This window comes from Acromyrmex echinatior, chromosome 7, assembly GCF_024713525.1.
Source record: "Acromyrmex echinatior isolate Ae372 chromosome 7, ASM2471352v2, whole genome shotgun sequence".
Lineage (NCBI taxonomy): Eukaryota > Metazoa > Arthropoda > Insecta > Hymenoptera > Formicidae > Acromyrmex > Acromyrmex echinatior.
The window spans coordinates 2,073,652-2,095,441 of record NC_141858.1 but is presented as its reverse complement, the minus strand read 5'-3'; the positions used below and the strand labels follow the sequence as shown (position 1 = coordinate 2,095,441).

The 21,790-nt window shown below is 36.8% G+C and overlaps 1 protein-coding gene across 1 annotated transcript; it reads right to left on the bottom strand.

Moving 5' to 3' along the window:
- Nucleotides 1-124: 124 nt before the first annotated feature.
- Nucleotides 125-21,272, bottom strand: LOC147908955 (uncharacterized). The gene is made up of 5 exons (XM_087407777.1): nucleotides 14,476-21,272; nucleotides 2,257-11,517; nucleotides 1,986-2,145; nucleotides 1,032-1,103; nucleotides 125-944 (listed from the first exon to the last, which is right to left on the bottom strand). Exons 3-5 carry the CDS (start codon nucleotides 1,999-2,001, stop codon nucleotides 862-864), a joined length of 171 nt encoding a protein of 56 aa, XP_087263903.1. The 5' UTR covers nucleotides 2,002-2,145; nucleotides 2,257-11,517; nucleotides 14,476-21,272; the 3' UTR covers nucleotides 125-861.
- Between the last annotated feature and the right edge of the window lie 518 nt (nucleotides 21,273-21,790).

Genomic DNA, 21,790 nt, shown 5'->3' with positions numbered 1-21,790 from the left:
AATAAAAAAGCAAAGCACAATCAATCATTTTTGTATGTATTATTGATATTATTTTATATATATATATATATATATATATATATATATATATATATATGTATTGTCTCGGAAATTATCATTATATTCTTTTCATATTCTCGAAGCAAGCAAACAGCTCGTCGACACCAAGCGATCAAAACACGAGCATACTCGATTCTGTGCTAATCACTGTTTGTCTCGAATAGCACGCGAAGCCCCTTGCGCAAATCCAGAAAACCGTCGAACGCGCACACGCGTGAGAAGAGTGAGTTCGCAACCGGATCCCGATGAATAGTATATAGATCGCTCCGAGCGTTTAACGCATCTTCGCGAATATTATTTTATTAAGCGCGAACCAATCGACTTGTCGTCGCATATCACCAGTGCTTGTTATAACATAACGTGATCGGTCTACGCGAGACCGTTTTAGTGCGCGAGACTTACCGGCGTTCCCAATGAGATTTGCCGGTCTCGTCACGGCTCGCAACACATACCTTTTTGAAGGAGAAATCTCTCAACATCGTACCATGTGCGAAGTACCTGTGCACGCATCGAGCTGAACGCTTCAATTGTCACAACATTATTACCACGAGCAACGCTTACCGCCCGCTTCAAACAAATCTTAATTCAACTCTATAATAAAAGCTCACATATTACAATCAACAGAGTCATTGTTATTATATGCCGCCTTGGCGAGCGAGCCTTCCGTACAAGGTGACACCAGCCACCCGTCACAAAACATATATATTTATGAATTATATATTGTACATATACATTAAAGTTTTCTAATTTTTTAATTTTAATCGTAAAAAATATTGATATATATTTAAAAATTATGATATATTATGATATATTATATATTATTGTATATACTATATATGTGTATATATATTCATAGGGTTCGGTGTTCTCCTTTTCATCTCGGCCTGTAACAGATAGATTCAGAATATAGTGTTATGGAAAATATATTACAGAGAACAATATAATTTATGTATTATTTATAAAAAATATACCTGCTTTTTCTCTCAAATATCTAGTTTTTGCATATTTAAACCATGAAGATACATGATCTTGAAAGTTTTTATCTGTGTACATAGGAAAATGTTTTTTTATTGCATCTACACATATGATATAATAAAAAGGGGGTTACATATTTTATATTTTTATAATTAAAAGAAAAAAGGGCTTATGGAAAAATGTCTGTCAAATTGGCTAATTTTTTAATATGTTATAATTCTCGTTATTCCGAACAAAAGTCTCAATAGTTACAACTTGATCTTATAGTCTCAATAGTTATTACTTGAACTATTTCCGCATTACAAGCCTTAGAAGTTCCAGATTTAATCTGTAAATGTACAGACTTTTCTACTTGGATATGTAACTCTTGATCGAATGGGCATGCGTGCATGTGCACGCGCGCGTGTGTGTGCATATGTGCATCTTAATTACATGATTGATTATAACAACTATATAATACAAAATATATAATTACATGAACAGTTATATTACACATTTACGGGATTGTTGCTTCCTAACTGTACAGACGTATAATATGAAATGATAACGTGAAGATTTATTAACTTTTAAATAAAAAAATTAATATATGCATGCACATTCGATCAAGAATCACAAATATAAATAGAGCATAATAATAAGTAAGCATATTAAGTCTAGATCTTCTAGAGCCTTCATAACGCAAAAATAACTCATAGGATCAAATTGTGCTCATTGAGACGTGTTCAGAATGAGAGCTACATTTCAAAAAATTAGCTGATTTGACAGAAAGACATTTTTTCATAAGAATGGTGCAAGGGGTGAGGTTTTTTCTCAAATATATGAGATTCGTCTTTTAGTTTTTTTTAGCTAGTACGAAAAACGGCAAACAAAAGAAATGCATAATACTCTTTTATGCTGCCAGCGGCGCAGTCAGAGAAATAAAAGTTAAAAAAATCTTGACTTTTACATACTTTTTAAAATTGCCATTGTACGTAATGAGCACAATTGATAATTTCCCTTGCGGTCAAACCAAGAGCATTTAGATCCCAGCTTATTGGTAAATAGTTTCTCCAATCCATTTTTACTTTGAATTTAGGCAGTATTTCCTTCTAATAAATAGAAGAACATTTCCTATACAGGAAATAAAAGCAGTTAATGTTTCGTGTAATACAGGATTTCATTTTTAATGTAATTTTATTTTTAAATTATTCAAGTTTATTTTATATACTTAAAAATTCCTACCAATTGTTTTGATGCGACTATATTTGCTCTTAAGCTATCGTCAAACTTTAACAATTTTCTATATTTATTAAAAGGTTTTGTAGAAATTATGTTTGTCGTATTTTGTATAATATTTGGATTTATTGCAGCAGCTGCGTTTGAAGCAACATTAAATTAATAATACCTGTTCGAAAATGTTCAATAATAATATCACCCATTATAGAATTCTCATCTTTGTTTGTCATAGCAATTGTATTTTCTTAGAGTAAACACAATAAAACTTACATGTCATTTTCGTTTTACACTTTAATTTCTGAGAAATATATACCTACTTTCTTTGTCTTTCTTTATCCATTATTTTGGTTGAAGTAATATTATTCATATTGAAATCTGCATCCTTTTCTGTATTTGTAGTAATATCTTTTCCGGTAGTTATATTTGTTCGAGAGCAAGACAAAGCGAGAGCGATAGAGAGAGAATTTGAGCGAGAAGGCGTTTTGAGCTAAAATTCGATTTACGCGAATCTTCGTAATCAATCACAAGTCGTACGCGGCGGTTTTCTTGCGGCGGAGCGTCTCAAAGGCGATTGCACTGTATTGCGGAGCGTTAAATTTGATCGAAAAAGCGAAGAAGAAGGATTACTGCTCAATTCGGCCTTTTATCTATTTTGTTGAACAAAGGCTTCCTTTTTCAATCGCTTATGAGATTCTCGAAAAATTATAAAAATTGAGGTAACCCCATGATTCGGGCAGCGATTGGCAATTCTCGATGGCCAAGCGGTACGTTATTGCCATGCGCGCCTGCCAAATCAGGAATTCTGATTGGGGTGTTAGTATGTTACGCGTTTCGCGTCACGCGAGCGCGCGTGCGCTGTGACCGATCCGAATTTGATTGCCGTTTTAGCAGTTGGTTTTTTGTGTACGACATGCGGCTTTGATTATATTTTTTAACTTTATTAACTAGAGGTGATTGTTGAAGTTTGTTTTTTGGATATTTCTAGATACATTTGAAATTATTCTAGAAATTTCTAATCCACATGTCGCACGTACACCGAATCTACGAAAACTGTTTTTCGGATGCATCTCAAACATCCCGCCCGCCTTGTCACGCAGTGACAAAATTAATGCTCACGCTTGGCAAGAGTACAGATGTCGCGAGTTCGGCTAATTATTTGGGAGATCGCGGCGCTTCAGGTGGCGCAGACTGATGATGCTTGCGCGTGCAGCGCACGGTGTCGCGGAAACCTACGCTTACACATAATCGGAGACGTTTTAAGTTTAAAATAATAAGAAATTATTTAAGAAATATAATGATGCAGACGCGGTCATGTAATCTAGCTATGATATCAATTGAAAAGTATTAGCGAACAATCGTGATTACAAAGTCTTGATTGCGCAATATTTGAGAACGTAATCAGAATAATTTCAAACTAAAACTCGGAAATATAATATAGCATATTGCATTAAGTATTAACTTAATATATTATTACAAAGAAAATTGTTAAATTTATTATATTCGTATTATCGAAAATTGCGAAAGATAGATGAAATTAACGCGAAAATTACCGCGATTACACGCGCGTTGACTGACGCGAGTACATTGAATAAGATCGCACGGTTTACTACAATGTGCGGTTTTATTGCTCTTGCGAGTCCGCGTGTAGAGTAGTCGAGACTGTAGGTCCAGGCAGCATCACCAATTTGACTAGAAGTCGAATGAGCTCGGAAGAGGCTGTGCGGACAGTTGCTACTCGGATCACACCGTCCTTTCCTGAGTGCAGCTTTGTGATGCGAGCTAGAGGCCATCTACTTGGTGGTGATGTCTCTGAAATTATGAGGCACAATGAGCCAATCTGAGGAGCAGTGCTTACCTTGCACAACTTCGAGCGTGAGGTCAAGAAATGTAAGTACTCGCGTGACTACCTTTCCCAAAAATGATCACGCATTTTTTGAAGATGCTGTCAACGAGAGAGAAAGCTCGTTGCCTTCTTTGTGAGCGACGATTCTGGAATGGTTAGCAGCGGGGCTCCGATAAGCAAATGTCCTGGAGTGAGCGCGAAGAGGTCGTCGAGATCGACAGATAACACCAACAAGGGCCGAGAATTCAGGTAAGCCTCTACCTGAGCTAAGAGAGTGCTCATCTCCTCGTAGGTAAATGTAGTGTCGCCAATACTCTTCAAAGATGGCACTTCGTCGACTTTACTGTTGCTTCCCAGAGGCCTCCGAAGTAAGGTGCGGAAGGTGGGTTGAAGTGCCATCGGATTTCTTCTGTGACAGCAGCATGCGGCTGCCATTGACGGAAGATGCACGAAGGTCTCGTATCTGTCGGTCAGCGCCAATGAAGTTCGTACTACAGTCGGAGTAGATATCCGAGCATAGTCTTTTCCATGATGTGAACCGACGAAGTGCGGCCAGGAATGCGTCCGTCGTATAATTGGAAATGACTTCAAGATGCGTCGCTTTAAAGTAAAGACACACAAAAATTGCGATTAAGGCTTTATGGGATCAGTGCTCACGTCCTCGTGCAAATGAGTATAGGCATGCTCGGCATAGTCGGTTCTGACAAATGAACATGCAAGAGTTACACGTCCTTGAAAAAGGTTATCCATTGGCTGTGGTGTGACTCCTCTCCATTTGGTAGTGACGCACCGATACAACCAATATTTTGTCATTGCTCGCCCTCGAAGAATCCAATATCGTAGTCGCAACAAGCCCAGAGTCAACTGCACTCCTCCATGGAGTGCAGTTCGGCGGTGACGATATTAAGAGGCGTGTGAGGTATGAGTGTGGCGGAATGATCATCGGATGCCGCTTGTCCGGAGAGAGAACTGCGTGCTTCAGGCGACCTCCGACTCTCAGCACTCCGTATTCGTCCACGATTCAAGGCCCGTAACTGGCTGCGAGGTGGCATCGGGCGCTGATCTTTTGCGTGACCTCGTGCGCATGCAGTACCTGGACTGCTCGGATCCATCATCCAAGTGCAGCGTCGGATGTCAATGTCGACTCTGGACTTTCTTCCGTCGTTGGCATCCCTCTTGGGTGCAGCCAATATAGACACCACGCTATGACCCTCAGGAGCCGGTGAAGTGAGGAGAATCGGAGGAGGAACTCCAGTTTTGTGACAACCTTTGACGTAACAGTGCAAGACACGTTGCTCGAGCAATTCCTCCAGTAGTGCTTCAGATTGTGCGCTAGGCCAGGTGGAGTTGTCCTTGAGCAGAGAGGCCTAACCACCAGAGTGAATGATCAATGCTCTCCTGGTGTTCCAGCCTCTCCCCCGAGAGGCGCAATCGGGTTGTCCTTTCCGGGAACATGACGCCATTGTCCTTCTGGGAGCGCCTCCTGTATCATGGACTGTATCATGGACGCAATTGGCTACATAAATTTTCCATCGAGAGGCGTGAGCCTGAATCTAGTATAGAGTGATCTTGGAGTCGGACCAGAGAGTGACTGTAAACAGGCTTAAAACAGCGCGCGTGTGTGCGACTAATTTTTTTAAGTAAGCATTTTACTAATTTAGCAAGGCGGCGGCGCACAATTCCAATCGCAGCAAAGACACTGGCTTGATCGGAGCGACCTTGCTCTTTATCGCTAGCAAGAGAACGTTGACACTGTTAGAGCTGATGACACGAAGATACACCACAGCTGTGTACCCTCGTTCGGACGCATCGGAGAATCCGTGCAACTCTACTCTCGCATTCTTGGCGCCCGTGTTTAACCAGCGGTTGATTCAAGCTGTTGATTGAAGCTGTTCAAGTTTTGGGAAAACCTCCAGAAAACGACTCCAATGGCAGGCATCTGTTTGAGGGAGCAGGGCGTCCCAAGTCCAGCTTTTGCAACCACGCTGACTGAAGCAGGATTTTTGCGCAGATCACTATCAGTGCCAACCATCCGAGTGGATCAACTAAACGCGCGGTCTCCGAGAGAACTTTCTTTTTGGTGAATTCTTCAACGGTGCGGCTTCGAATTGAAAATGTGAAGGTGTCGTCGACCGGGTGCCACTGCAAGCCCAGCATTGCGTCCCACGACTGCGAATCCGCGAGACAGTGATCCGCAGAAATATCAAAGAGAATTTCAGGATGGTTGGCAGCCCATTTTTTTAGCGGAAACCCGCCCGCCATGCACAACTGACGGAGCTCGGATTGTATCGCGATTACCTCATCTTTAGTGTACGCTCCGGTCACGATGTCGTCGACGTAGCAGTCGTGTCTTAGTACAGCAGAACTTCGTGGAAATCTTGCATTTTCGTCGTCGGCGAGCTGACGAAGTGCGGATGGCGAGAAATGGCGTACACGACAGATCGTATGTCACTGTATTTAACCAATACTCGCACACTGGATCGCTGACTGAGTGACACCAGAGAATGCGTTGGTAATCTCTATCCTCAGGCGCCACAAGAATTTGACGATACATTTTTTCGATATCTGTCACGATTACGTATCGGTGCCACCGCGTCAGCACATCGGCAAGCGATGGCAACAGGTTAGCGAGTACCTGAATGTTCAGTGACTTACCGGACCTTGTACTCTGAGATCTGTTGAATACCACCCTGAGTTTGGTCGACGCGCTCGATTCTTGGTGCACTCCGTGGTGAGGTAGGTAGCTTCTTGCTTATGACTCCGATGACTTTGACACTAATTCCATCCAACTTTTCGTATTCCTTTAGAAAGGCATAGTACAGACGTCCGAACTGAATGTCACATTCGCACCGTCGCTCCATGGCGGTGAGCAACCGCTCGGCTGATTGGCGGGTGTCACCGAGTGCTCTTGACGACGCGGCAAATGACAGTCGCACGACGTACCTTCCTGTAGCTGTGCAACTGTGAGTTCGAGCAAAGATTTCCTCGCATCGTTGTTCTTCTGGTGTGATGGACACTGAGGTTGAAGGTTCCTTTTCTTGCTGCCAAAAACGGGAGCGTGATCAGCTCATGGTCGGTAGTGCACTAGAAGGAGCGGTGTGGAGTCATTGAGAGATTCTCGCCGCAGAATCCCGAGAGAATCCATCCGAGCAGAGTGCACTGAGCGATGAGAATATGCGAATCGCCCTTTCGAAAGCCCTCTTGTAAAATGATAGAGCACACTTCCGCGAATAACAGCTCGATCGGCGGCCGTGAATTGCGGATCAGCCAGCTGGAGACCTTCAATGTGAGGCCATGTAGTCTTGCATGTCGTAGCTGCTCCTTGATACAGCGAAAGACATGGCAGGATGAAAGCAACAGTAGTAACTCGAGCTCTATTGATACTGGATGAGACTGATAGACATTTTCCCGCGACAGAAACCAGAGGGTGAGTCGCCGATTCCGAAGATTTGCCGCACGCGGCAGGCGTAATCGCTGGACCAGTGCCTCGGAGATCAAGGATACTTCCGATCCTTAATCGATTAAGACTCTAACCGTTTGTAGAGCCCCGTGGCGACAGTAATTCTCGCGGTAGCGAGCTGAATGGCCTTGCATTCGTCGTCTTGGCGTACAGAGGTCAATGCACTTACGTCGGCGGGTTTCGCAGTGACATATGCTTTGTGAAGGAGCGTGTGATGTCTCGCCTTACACGTAAAGCACGTCTTCGTTAATTAGCACTTCGCGATTGTATGCGAACCGAGATAGTTGTAACACAACCGGTGTGTTTCCGCAACGGACTTTTGTTCGGATGCGGATTTCGCCTTGAATTGTTCGCACATCATTACATTATACCTATCCTTGCACAAAACACAGCCGAGAGCTTCGGCTATACGTTTAGTGACGTGCGATTTTGCGATTCGCGGTGGATCTCCGAAGACCTTGGTGGCCTTGAAAATCAGAGTTCGCTTGATAATAAATTCCATCAAAGTATCGTGATCTGGCAAGTCCGTGGAATCGCTCGTGTGAGATTCCCACTCGAAACAAGTCTTCGGGTCTAAGAGTTCGATGATGAAATAATTGAAGAAGCCATGCAAATTAATTGGTCTTCCTATACTTTCTTGACCGTTCACGGCACTGTAAATATGTAATATATAAATATAAAGCACGATCGCGGTATTGTAAATATGGCTAAGCTTCTCGGCGGTATCGCTTTTCATCTTTTGCACTGCGGTGAACGTGAAAAATTGGAGCGCGACAACTCTTTTTTGTATTCTCGTAATGCTTGCACAACAGCGGCCACGCTCGAGAAAAATTATCTCTGATTACGGCTAACGGACGTATCAATACTTCAGCACTTCCCTTCTAGGCAATGCTTTAAGTGATGGAACTTCTCTACGTTTGAGATAGAGGGATTATTACCGACGATGGACAAGAATATGTCTCGACACGATGGCCAGTCCTCAAACGCGCCCGAAAATGATCGGATTTTCAGACGCAGCAGCGCCGATTTGATGGAAAAATTGTTTCCCGATTCATTCGGAAGAATCTGTATTTGACTTCTCAGCCTTGAACTTTATCAGGTAATCGTTCAACAGGCTACGCTACTGCACATAAGTGATTTCAGCGGAATCGGCGAATTGAGACGTACTGTACTCACTTTCATCGAAGGCTTCCTTATAATGTGCTCGAATAAACTCATGCTGTCTTTCGAACTTCGTCCACAGTTGATCGAGAACGCTAAGCGGATTTCGACGGCGTGGAGAGTAATATTGGCTATACCCATCTTCTTTAAATTTGTCACTGATCTGGCCATGCGATCGTGGATGTCACTCTAAGCGGTCAGCATGGTATTTATTTCCTCACTCACGATTTACTTATTTACGTTCTCTCTTTGTTCTTTTAGGTATTACATGCACTGAACGCGATGGTATTCCCGAACGAGCAATAATCGGCGAAGGCGAATCCGGCTCGAAGGACCAACAATATTCGAGAGCGAAACAAAGCGAGAACAATAGAGAATTTGAGCGAGAAGGCGTTTTGAGCTAAAGTTCGATTTACGAATCTTCGTATCGATCACAAGTCGAACGCGACGATTTTCTTGCAGCGGAGCGTCTCAAAGGCGATTGCATTGTATTGCGGAGCGTTAATTTTGACCGAAAAAGCGAAGAAGAAGAATCACTGCTTAATTCGGCCTTTATCTATTTTATCGAACAAAGACTTCCTTTTTCAATCGCCTATGAGATTCTCGAAAAATTATAAAAATTGAGGTGACTCCATGATTTGGGTAGCGATTGACAATTCTCAATTGCGATGGTCAAGCAGTTATTGCCATGCGCGCCCGCCAAATCAGGAATTCTGATTGAGGTGTCGTATGTTACGCGTTTCGCATCACGAGCGCGCGTACGCTGTGACCGATCCGAATTTGATTGCCGTTTTAGCAGTTGGTTTTTTGTGTACGTATGACATGCGGCTTTGATTATATTTTTTGACTTTATCAACTAGAGATGATTGTCAAATTTGTTTTTTGGATACTTCTAGAAACATTTGAAATTGTTTTAGAAATTTTCAATTCACATGTCGCACGTACACCGAATCTGCGAAAACTGTTTTTCGGACATGCATCTCGAACAATATTATTATTGTTTGATTCCTCTGCTGACAAATCTTTATTCAAAAATTAAATATATATGAAATAAAAAATATTATTCAGTTGAAAAATAATAAAAAAATAGTAACTATTATTAAGTATTTGTAAAAACAAAATTGATACTGCTTCATAGTGAAGTAGTTCATGGATTTGCATGGATTTAAAAAATAGTAATACATATGTGTGTGTTAAATATTGTGTATTATTTGGAAAATGTGGATCGGATCGTATTAGTGATATATTTGAATTTATTTTTAATGATTAGAATATTTTACTTGTCCGTAAATCATGTTGAATTGTTATTGAAGGAGGCGGTATTATTCTCGATGAATCGATCAGAGTGGACATCTGGGGTTTGTATGTTTTCTTTTACGTTTATCTTTTCCCAGCTCAAAACATGATATTTCGGTCTGTATTTGATTTTTTTTGTATAATCTAATGCCTTCTTATAGGAGTCCGCAATTGAAAAAAATAATAGTAGAGAAAGAAAAACATATTTTTAATTGATTTAGGATTGTGAAACTATTATTCGTGCTTTGCTTTAAAGCATCTTATAATATCCTTTATTGAATTTGTATTAAAGACAAATTTTGGACATGTTATATCAGTTACATATAAATTTTCTTAGAAGAATTACTGACTACATGAATGAACTAAAATAATAAATTATAATTCAAATGCAATCATGAGAATAAATTTAATTAAGCAACAGAAATGGCCATTTTCAAAGTAGATCTTATTGCTTAAACGTTTATGTGCGAATTTACATATGTATGTACATACCCAATTCTGCAAGCCGCGCATTGGTCGCACTTTTTCGGTCATAAAACGCAATCATGAACAGAACCAGAGCAATAATATCACATATTAAATTATTAAGCAATTTCATAATTGATGCTAACACGAGATCTGTCCGAAAAGTATCCGACCTCTGCATATATCTTTGTCCTTGGGCATTATGGAAAACAAGTATTCAGTATTTAAGATGGACTTTTAGGAGTACCTCCATCAAGCGGCACGACCTAACAGCTGTTCAGTTGGTAACAGTATGCAGTGTGAGCGTCGAAAATTCCAAGCGGCGCATTTCATAATGACTGTACGATAACGCACCTACTCATTCATCTCACCTGATTGAGAAGTTTTTTACTAAACACAGCATTATCCAACACGACATTGATTGTATGGTTGACGAAGCGTGCCGCTTGGTGGGGGTACTCCTAAAGGTCCATCTTAAATACTGAATACCTGTTTTCCATAATAGGATAAAGAGATACGCAGAAGTCGGATACTTTTCGGATAGACCATAAGTATCTTATAAGAATAATAATAATTTGATGTTAATACGAATCTTAAAATTAATAAAAAAATATAAACAATAATTTAATTGATGGACTTCTTATATTTAATACAAATCTTAAAAAACTACAAATAGTTTATTGCAAAAAATATTGCCTCAATAAGAGTTCAGCGCGCAGATTACAGAATTAGTAATTCACACATAACCGTTTAAGCTAAAACTAAGATTCGCTTTAACATAAATAAATAACCTTATAGGATTTACTTTTGTAATTTAAAGATTATATTATCATATTTCATTAAAATTCTTACCATTTTGAATAAAAATGTATACTGTATATATATCCCGGCTGCTGTTTGGTTGTACATTGTTCCGAATACATTTTCTAGGATTTTTAGGCGGCCATTTACATACAATGTGGTCTTTCTTAAATTCTAGCCATGAAGTTGGTACAACTTCAATTTCACAAAACTCTTCTAGAAATTCAACGACTGACCATATCTAGAAACAATGCCACAAATTAAGTTTTAAATTAAACTGTATTAATTATTATTATATTATATAAAGTATATTAATTATATATTTTAATAACATACTGCAATACAAAACTTGTTTACAAATATCTTACACAATTTGATCTATCATATTATTTAAATTATATAATTCAATTTTTTTTCAAAAGCAATAAATAATTTAAATCGAACTCTTAATCTTTAAAATAATAAATAACAGTAAAAATAAGGCTAATGAGAGTCAGCGCGGAAGTGCACACAAATATTAATTCATATAAATTAGTCCATTATAATACACGATGTCAACTTTATTATAAATTCTTGTTGAACTATAATAATCCGTAATAAAGTTGACATCATGCGTATTATAATGGACTAATTTATATGAATTAATATACACACTTACTTCCGCACTGACTCTCATTAGTCTTAATTTTACTGTTATTTGTTATAATATATTCAATTTTCATTTACAGATTGGCTGTGTATTATTGGTAAGATAATAAAACATTATTGTACGAATATTTGATGCACTTCATGAGTATTTTATCTATATCAATTGTATGGACATCATTAGAGAAGTTTTGCACATGTTGAATATGAAATAATTGAGAAGAACATGGTGGATTAAAAAATAATTTGGATTCGATGAACATTTTGCCTTTTAAAAAAATTTCTGCCGTATCATTTTTTTAACAAATGTCTTCAATACAAAAAACAGATTTGTCTTTCAATATGACGCAATTATCTGTATCCGATATCTTTAATTCATACTTTTCAACATCAATCACTTTAAGATAAGTATATATTTAAGATAAGTATATATTTTGTTATTATGAACTTGGACTTTATATTGTTTCCGTAATACTGGATATTTTGTCAGATCATTTATTTGTTGCATTTTTGCTTGTTCTTTGAATCTATTATAAATTTGTTGTAAAGGATGTCATGACGTTTGTATTTTCTTTTTAATATCGTACAAATAACTTTCAAATATAAAACAGCTATAATTTTCTAATAGACCATACTTAATACAATCTGCAGGCAAGTGTATTAGAGTGCATGTACATTATGAGTAAGGTATTCTTCTCCATAAATTATTTTATATTTTGTTACAAAATATTGCAAGAGTTATAGAGCATAATTATTATATGTCAAATATAATTCGAAACTGCTTAAAATTCTAATGGCACGATAGAGCCAAAAAATGTATGTACACATTTTTGTTTGCTATATTTTTTAATGCAACAAGTATATATTAGGTGTTGGAATTAATTCGTAGCGTTTTACAAGTGATGGGAAGTACTTTCATTAATGTATTTTTTAATGCTCATGTGAAATAAATAACATTCTTTCATTAAAAAACGCTACGAATTAATTCCAACACCTAATAATAAAAACTATCGTAGTTCGGTGGCTTTATAATATTCTATATCTTTCAATTTTCTTGGTAATCCTGCAAAGTCTGTTGGTAAATAGTTTCTAAATAATAAAAGTTTACTCATTAACTTTTTTTTGGTCACGTTCACATAAACGAATATTTTTAATTTATAACAATATTAATAACAATAAAATAATAACTTAACTCTTATTAATAACAATAAAATCCGTTTCATAAATATACAAGGTGCATACTATCGAGAGGTACTTGTGAAACTAAACCCATATATTCAATTTTTCAAAAGGACTTATACCTTTATGAAATTCATCATCCAATTTATTTTTGAAACTCATATCATTTCTTAACTGTCTGTTATTCTCTAAAAATACAACTTTTCCGTTAACAAAAGTTCCTTCTTCAGTACATTTAGTACTAGAATAACCTGATCTTTAATGCATAAAAGAAAAGATTTTGCTGGAGCGTCGCAGAGAAGTTTAGAAATTTTTAGTTTAATAATTCTGTTATTTATTTCGAAATCATTTTTTTCTAAATTCTGAAACTCGTTTATAAACGAATTCATAAATTGATGGACATCGGCTGGTTTTTTAAAGCCATGGTAAATACTAACGGTTTTTGCCATTTTTCATTGATAATAGATAAATCTATATAGATAAGAATTGGTCAAAATTGACTGCCTGAACTTTTTGATATTGGTAAACCATCTGTTTTTATACAAATAGATAATACTATTTCAGTGCAATCCAGAAATAATTTTTCTATAATACAACTATTGTTAAGTAGTTCTGCATAACCCATTTTCTGTTCCTAGATAAAGTAAAAACCAGGAAAAATGTTTATAATTTCATAAGGACATGAAGAAGGTGTTTGCAGAAGCGTTCGCGAATCCTTGAAAATTGTGAAAATGGCACTCTTATAGACAATAATTCATTTATAGCACACTAGCTTAGTAAGTGTCTATATTTCAAGAACCATTATTGAATCGCATTTATTATAAAATCATCTAAGCAGGAAGTGTACCACATTGTTCTTCAAACAAAGATGATTCATCTTTAAATATATCTATGTCAATATTTTCAATATGTTGTATTGATTCGGGAAAATTATCGATTAAAGAATTATCCAGAGGAACATCATCGCGTGCATTAACGTTATCACCTATAACTATATCAGCGGAAACATTATCACAAGAATTTTCATTTTGTATCAATTTTTTAGTATTATTATCTGTTTGTATTATTTGCTAATTCATTTGTAAAACGTTTATTAAATTTTACAAATGAATTTTTTTTTACTATTCGCCGCAAAACTCTGTCTTTTAATCTCGTCTACGCGTGATACAGATTACTAAAGCCACCTATTGGAAAAATAATGGATTTCTTTTTACTACACCTAATATATATATATATATATATATAGAATATATATTTATCTGTTTATATTAAGCCTCGTCCAGTGCTAAATTTACGTAGGGACAAATTTAGCTGGACTTGTCGGGTTGACACGGAGTCTTAAAAACATATCATCAATTATAATTGATATATATACTTATGTTCGGTGAATAGTAGGTCTCTCGCATCCTTTTCATTTGAATCCATATTTTATAACACTTCAACTGTAGAAGTAATGAAGAGGATACGTGAAGGGACCGAGTTCAACTTTAGGTTGCTAGGTCAAAAACCGCGCGGACAAACGTGGTACTCGAATACAAATCCCTTCACGTTGCTGTTGCCGGTTGCTGCTATTATAGCCACGTCGCGTGTGCGCGTTCTAACCGCATGCGCTTTGCATATGTAAAGGCTGCATTCCGTTTCATGCATGATGTGCATGATGCATCATTTATCCTTATTTAACATTCGGTGAATAACAAGGATAAAAGATGCATTAAGCGCATGCGTGAAACGGAACGCAGCCTTTGTTATATGGACAAATAAAACATTACATTTGCAACACTTGTACGACATTGTGCAATGAAGATTTCAATAATATCAGATATGCAATGTTATCTAAACATTTCTCAATGTTCCAAAATGATTGTTTTACAGAAAAAGTTCATGTGATGTTATATAATAAATATTTTATAAACGTCTCATACATAATGTTATACTAACATTTTAAAATGTTACTAATGACACGTTATAAATGAAATGTTCCGAATGTAAACATTCCAAAACGTTTAATATATAACGTTACAAATTAGATGTTGCTCGAATGTCACACAACGTTTCATATGAAACGTTTCAAATAGCAGTTTTAATTACCGAAATGTAATGTTTTTGCGACGTATTAGACAGTACAGATGTAATGTTTTATAGACGTATTAAAAATAAAACGTTTCACCAAAACTTTTATGTAACATTTCATAAATTTATTATGAAACGTTTTATGTACGATGTATTCTTCTCCAATGTAACGTCGCCTGAAGGTGATTCATGTTTAATGAGTAAGTTGAATGAATGTGATAAGATTCATGGTTCTACAGGGTGCGTCAGGTATTTGAGGACACTCACATATGTGCTTGTCACTTCGCAGCAATATATTTTTCTTTCTTTTTTTCCTTTCAGATCATAAATAGATGGCAATAAGCTAACTCATGAAATGAAAAGACACGCTGTTATCGTCGCTATACACGCGAATCACAGCGATCTTGAAATCTTCGAATTTTTGAATCTCGCCCAATCGTTTGTTCACAAAGTTCGTCGAGAGTTAAAAGTATCTAATGGCAATGTTCAAAGTGTTGTCAAGCGCAAAATACATAAAGCACGTTCAGACACAGTTAGAACATCACAGTTTGTGCAGCAAGTCCAGGGCATTATTGCCCCCCAAATCACATAACCCCAAACATGTGGCCACCTAGCTCCCCTGATCTTAATCCTTTAGATTACTATGTATGGGGCGTTGTAGAACGGGAGACCAATAAACATCCCCATAACACGCTTGATTCCCTCAGAACAGTTATTGCCAGAGTAATGACACATATGGACAAGGCTCCTTTGATTCGAGCATGCAAACGTTTTCGGCAGAGAATTGAAGCTGTTATTGCTGCTGAAGGTGATTTTATCGAATAATTGTATTGCTTACCAGTTACTTACTTTGCTGTAAAAAAGTCAATAAAATACAATAAGTTTTCTAAGAAATATACGCATTTTAGTTTTATAGTCAATATGTCCTCAAGTGCCTGACGCACCCTGTATTATACTACACATATTACTTATTGTATAGCAAGTATTATTAATGTTATTATTAATTATAATAATAACATTACTTGTTATCAATTGTTTTCTTGTTTATGCTTGCAATATATAATTTATTAAATTATTATAGGATTATGTGTTATTATAGGAAATTTTGTTCTCTTTTGCTTTCTCTTTGGCCGTCAAGGTGAATCGAGTAGCTGAGGTATGGACAAATGATTGAGAGTTGAGAGAGAAAAAATAATCCATATAATCTATACACATACAACAATTCTTATTCTTACTTTTAATTAATTTGATCGTTTGTTTCATGGTTGTATTCATTCTCATTCACTGTTCTTTTCTCATCGAGGCGCAAACGTGCGAGTGTGTGAGCGGTCTTGATTTCACTGCGTGATTTTTTGTATGTTATAGCACAATTAACGGTGATTTCTGTTTCTTTCTGATTGTACAACTGTTTTAAAATATATTTATATATATAAGATAATATATTCCTAGATTTTTTAATCTTGAAATTTTTTTTTTTTTTACACAAATAAGTACGTGTTTCTCGCACTAAAAATCATAACAGTTGTAAAAATGAATGAAAAACTACAAAAAAGATGGAATATTTCCCATTGAAAAAGTTATGTGATTAGATACATATGCGTTGTGGGCCAAAAATTTAAATTACATGTAAAATTTAGAATAAAAAGTTTTTATTATTAGATTTTTATTATTATTATTTCTTTTATTAGAACTGAAAATTATTGAAAATAGGATTGAAATATTTTCTTGGTGAAAAATTTTGTTATACATTTTTTGTACATTTTTTCATATTTAAAAATAATTTTAATATAATTGTACAATTTCTGGTAAATTTTATAATTTCTTAAAATATAAACAAAATAAAAATACTTTTTAAAAACACATTTTTATAAATTAAAAATATTAAAAATTCTTAAAATTATTATGAGATATTAAAAATATTATATGTATATTAAATGTATGTAAATATATTATATGTGAAAATTTCTTTCAACAAAATTAAAAATTTCATTTAATATTTTTTTTATTGTTTTAATATTTTTTCTTAATTTAAGATTACATTAACATTATATTTAGCATAGTTATAATTGTATGTACACATATTGTATGCATATTTGAAATGTTCTTAAAATAAATTTTCTTACCATACAAAAATATTTTTATCATTGTGTATAAATGTATTTGGATTTATTAATTTTGTTAATATTTGTTTTTTCTTATTTATTTTTTATATTTATAGATTTAAGAAGTGCGTACTTATTAAATGTTTTTTATTTTATTGCAATATTTAAATAAATACATTGATTTTACATACTATTTGTCTTACTTTACTCTTAACATTTTTACTAAAAATGTATAAATGTATATATGTATATAATAAATATATTTCTTTTTCAGTAAATAATATTTCTATAATTATATATATATTTCTCTTTAGTATTTTCAATTTTATATTTCTTATTGATCAATACAGATTCTATAATTTGTGATTAGCTACTTATTTATTTTTTAATTTAATTTATATCTTAAATGACTAATATATATAAATAATAAGTTAAGAAAAGAGAAGAAATGATAAAAGAACTATAATGTATAAAATAGAAACTAGAAAGTAATGAGATTCTTTTGTAACTAAGCTAATGTGGCACTCATTGTACTTAAAATGAAATAGATATATTAAATGTACAAATAAGTTTTCGCCGTTTGACAAAAGACTGTGCCACTAGCAACCTATGGTTAAAATTGTCTGATGTAAAACATTATATCGTAAGGTTGGACATCTGTCAACAACATAATCTTGAAATACGATTTTGTATCAGTATCATATATTTTTTTTTGTGCGAAAATGCCGAGTTTTGATCCGAATAAGCGTCATTTGCGGGAACTTTTGATTTACTTCTTTAATTTGAAGAAATCTGCAGCTGAGGCTCATCGATTGCTTGTAGAAGCATATGGTGAAGCTGCCTTAAGTGAGAGAAGTTGTCGTGAATGGTTTCAAAAATTTAAGAACGGTGAATTTGATCGAAGACAAAGAACGTAGCGGAAGGCCGAAAGTGTACGAAGACGCGGAATTGGAAGCATTATTGAATGAAGATTCGTGCCAAACGCAAAAAGAACTTGCACTTACATTTTGACTTACATCAATAAAACATTATGTATCGTTCTTTCACAATAAATGCTTAATTTTTTATTAAAAACGGCGAAAACTTATTTGTACACCTAATATATTTGAAATTGGTGGAAGCATGATAGAACATTTTAGTGCAGTTTAGTGTAGCAACGAAGAGCAGGTTTATGATTGGTTACCTACTTAGTTCGCGCATGTGCAGTTCGATTTCATATACGTTATCATCAAAGGTGCTGACAGAGAATTGCGCTACTGTATATACTGTGTCAGTCCATTCAGAACAAGCCGAAACATAATAAGTTCCTTTTTATAACATAAAAAGAGAAGCATGAAATTAGCACTGGATATTGTTTGTGAAATTTAATAAATCATTACATTAATAAAAAAATCTTTAAAGATCACTAAAGATTTTTTATTAATGTAATGATTTATTAAATTTCACAAACAATATCGAGTGCTGCGGTTTTATGCTCCTCTTTTTATATGTTTTAATTTATAAACATTTGTTATAATTATTTCCTTTTTGTAATTGTGGATAGATTTACAAAGTTCACTGTAATAAAACCGGTAAAGGACTAGAAAATCGTGTCATGTCGTAAAAATATTAACGAATTTAATTTGGTTGTTTGGAGTTCCTGAGGTCATTAGTAACAGAGGAATGGCCTTCACATCGCAGGCATTCTGTTTTATAACATTTACGGCATCAAACACATACTAAACACAGTTGCTACATCACGTGCTAACGAACAGTGTGAGAAATACAACTTAACGATTGTTCATGCCTTGATCACTACCACGGCGGTAAGAGATCCGCGAAATTAGAACTTGAGCGTGAAACAGATGCAAAATGCCTTGACACTGCATAACAAGGACATTAACACGATCCCTGAAAACATTGATTGGGTGTGACACGATGAGTCCTGCTGAGGCTCCTATCGGCAATCGATGCAAGACACGGTCCATCAAATCGAATTAGATGAATTACTCCAGGACATGGAGGCACACATTAAAGAGGATCAACGTATTCTAGAAGCAGATATACGATAGGATGCGGCGAAACGCCATTAAATACAAAGACGACGACCTAATTGGTGCACATCACGAGCGATCTGGGTAGCAGCAGGAAATTGCACCCGAAATTCAAGGAGCCCTTTCGGATTCATAAGGTGCTTATCAACGACCGATGAGATTGAAGATTTGCGAAAAGGGGGCAGATGGCGTCGAATAGTGGTGGCTGCGGATAGAGTGAAACCGTAGGTAGCTGTTTTGGAGTAAAGACCACCTTAACGGACAAAGATCTGACGCTATCTGTGAGATGTTAATTCGATAAAGCTACGGAAAATTGTAGGGCTGACATGGCAGTACTAGCCCAATGGTGCTAGGCTAACTTGAATACACGAACTAATACGGTTGTATGGACTGAGGCTGGTTTACGTAATGATGCTAAACTAGCTCAGTTATATGAATTGCTCCTGGCTGGTAAAGTAACGTCAGGCCAATTCAGTTATACGAACTGCTTCTGGCTGGTAGAATAACGTCATGCCAATTTAGTTATATGGGCTGTCCTTGGTTGAGATAACACTAAAGTGTTAGTCCGAGACAGCTATACAGGCTAAAGCTAGACGATACAGCAGTACTTGGCAAGCTCTGCTATACCATCTTGGTTGGACGCTATTTCAATGATATTTACATGCGAGTCGGAACTGGGAATCCACCAAGGACCGATGGGAGAAAGAACGCCATCAATGGCTTAGTTTCCATTGAAGGTTTAAACCGGATCAGAATATGAGAACCAATTACAGTCGAGTATTCTCCTGATGTTCGACTGTAACAAGAGAATACTCAACTGTAGTTGGTTCTTACTGATACGGTTTAAATTCTCGGTGGAAACTAGGCTAATGACGGAGGAATGAATGCTGGGCGAGGTATCTGGGAACAGACACGGATGTCAGAATGGACGAGCAAAGGGCGGCTGAGCGCTAGTGAAAACGGGCCCTGCAGTGACGCAGTGATCCGATCGCGCAGGACTGCGCGTGCACGACGGAAAAAAAGATATTAAGCAAAGCGTTGCGTATTGAACACGACTGACCGACGAGTTGACGAACACATAAGTTTATATACGAGCTATTGAGTAAAGAAAAGTTTAAAAGTGTAATACTATTTTTTCTTTATTTCTGACATTAAATCACTTTTAAACAATGTTCAATATTAATTTTTGGAAATTAAATAGGTTTATATGGTATCCCATTATACCCCGCATAAACAATAGAAGTTAATGCACGCCTTTGCTGAAACAATAATTCCTGTTAATCTATTCTTTTGTAATAAAACTTAGATTTTTTCCTATATTAAATACTCCAAAGAATATTTTATTTGTTGCCAAGTTAAAATCCAGACAATTCTCCTAACTTTGAATGCTACGTGTCAAGTATATAAAAGATTTTATATCAATAATGAATGCTAAATTAATTAGTTTTTATTGTATTCCCTTGAGTTATAAATATATACATTACCAATAACAAAGTTTTCTTATTCTAACTTAACCTATTCTATATTTTTTTTTTGGTAATAGAAATAGAAATGCTCTTGTATACCCCACTCCCCAGGGAAGGGGCGGAATTATGTGGGACTCCTCCGCCAGTATGAACTGACGGGAGCCTACCCATTAAAACCACTGCGAGCATTCTAGCCCAGGCGAGTGTTGAGCCAGGTCGGACTCTTCGCCTCTGTAATACCACCGACCTGACCCAATGCCTTAATGCGCCATGCTGCGCATTACTGTCCATGTAAGGTGAGAGGGGACGCCACCTCCTCCCGCCGCCAGCCCATCCGGGAATCCCGTTGCAAGGAGATGGCGAATCGCCCGTTCGTCGCCTCACGACCATTCGGGACAGTCGTCCACAAGTTCGGCACACGATCCCACCGAAGACTTGATCGAATTATGTCCGCATCAGCGAACAGCGCGTCGACCTGAGAAGTGGATCGGCGCAGCTCCCCCTAGGAGACAAACACAGGGTGGAACTAGATTTCTACAGCCCTGCTTCCTCCCCCCCCCCCCCTCATTCTCAATTCACGCACGCTTTTTCGCGCACGCTCATCCCTCTCCTTCCACAGCATAACACTGCTATAGAAGGAGAGGAAGACCCGTAAGCCATTCTCAGTTAACTTGACCCTAACAATTGCCGCCAGAGACAAGTCTTCTCCAACCACACTATGAAGGTCTCTCTTTCTCCGTCCCAGGCGGGGCAGTACTGCAGAGTATCCGACGCAGCTCTGCACTGCCAGCATTTCTAGGTGGCCTCCTTCCCAATGTGCCGCAGGTATCGGCCAAAACACTCATGGCCAGTCAGCACCTGCGTAGCATGGAAAGAGAGGACCACCCTGGACTCCACCGGATTACGTGGAGTTAGATGGCCTCCGTCATCTCTTCTCTTTCACACTCAGCCGAACTCAGCCAACCCACCCATCTTTGATGGAGTTTCTGCCTGACTCTATGCTTGATTGTATCTAGCGC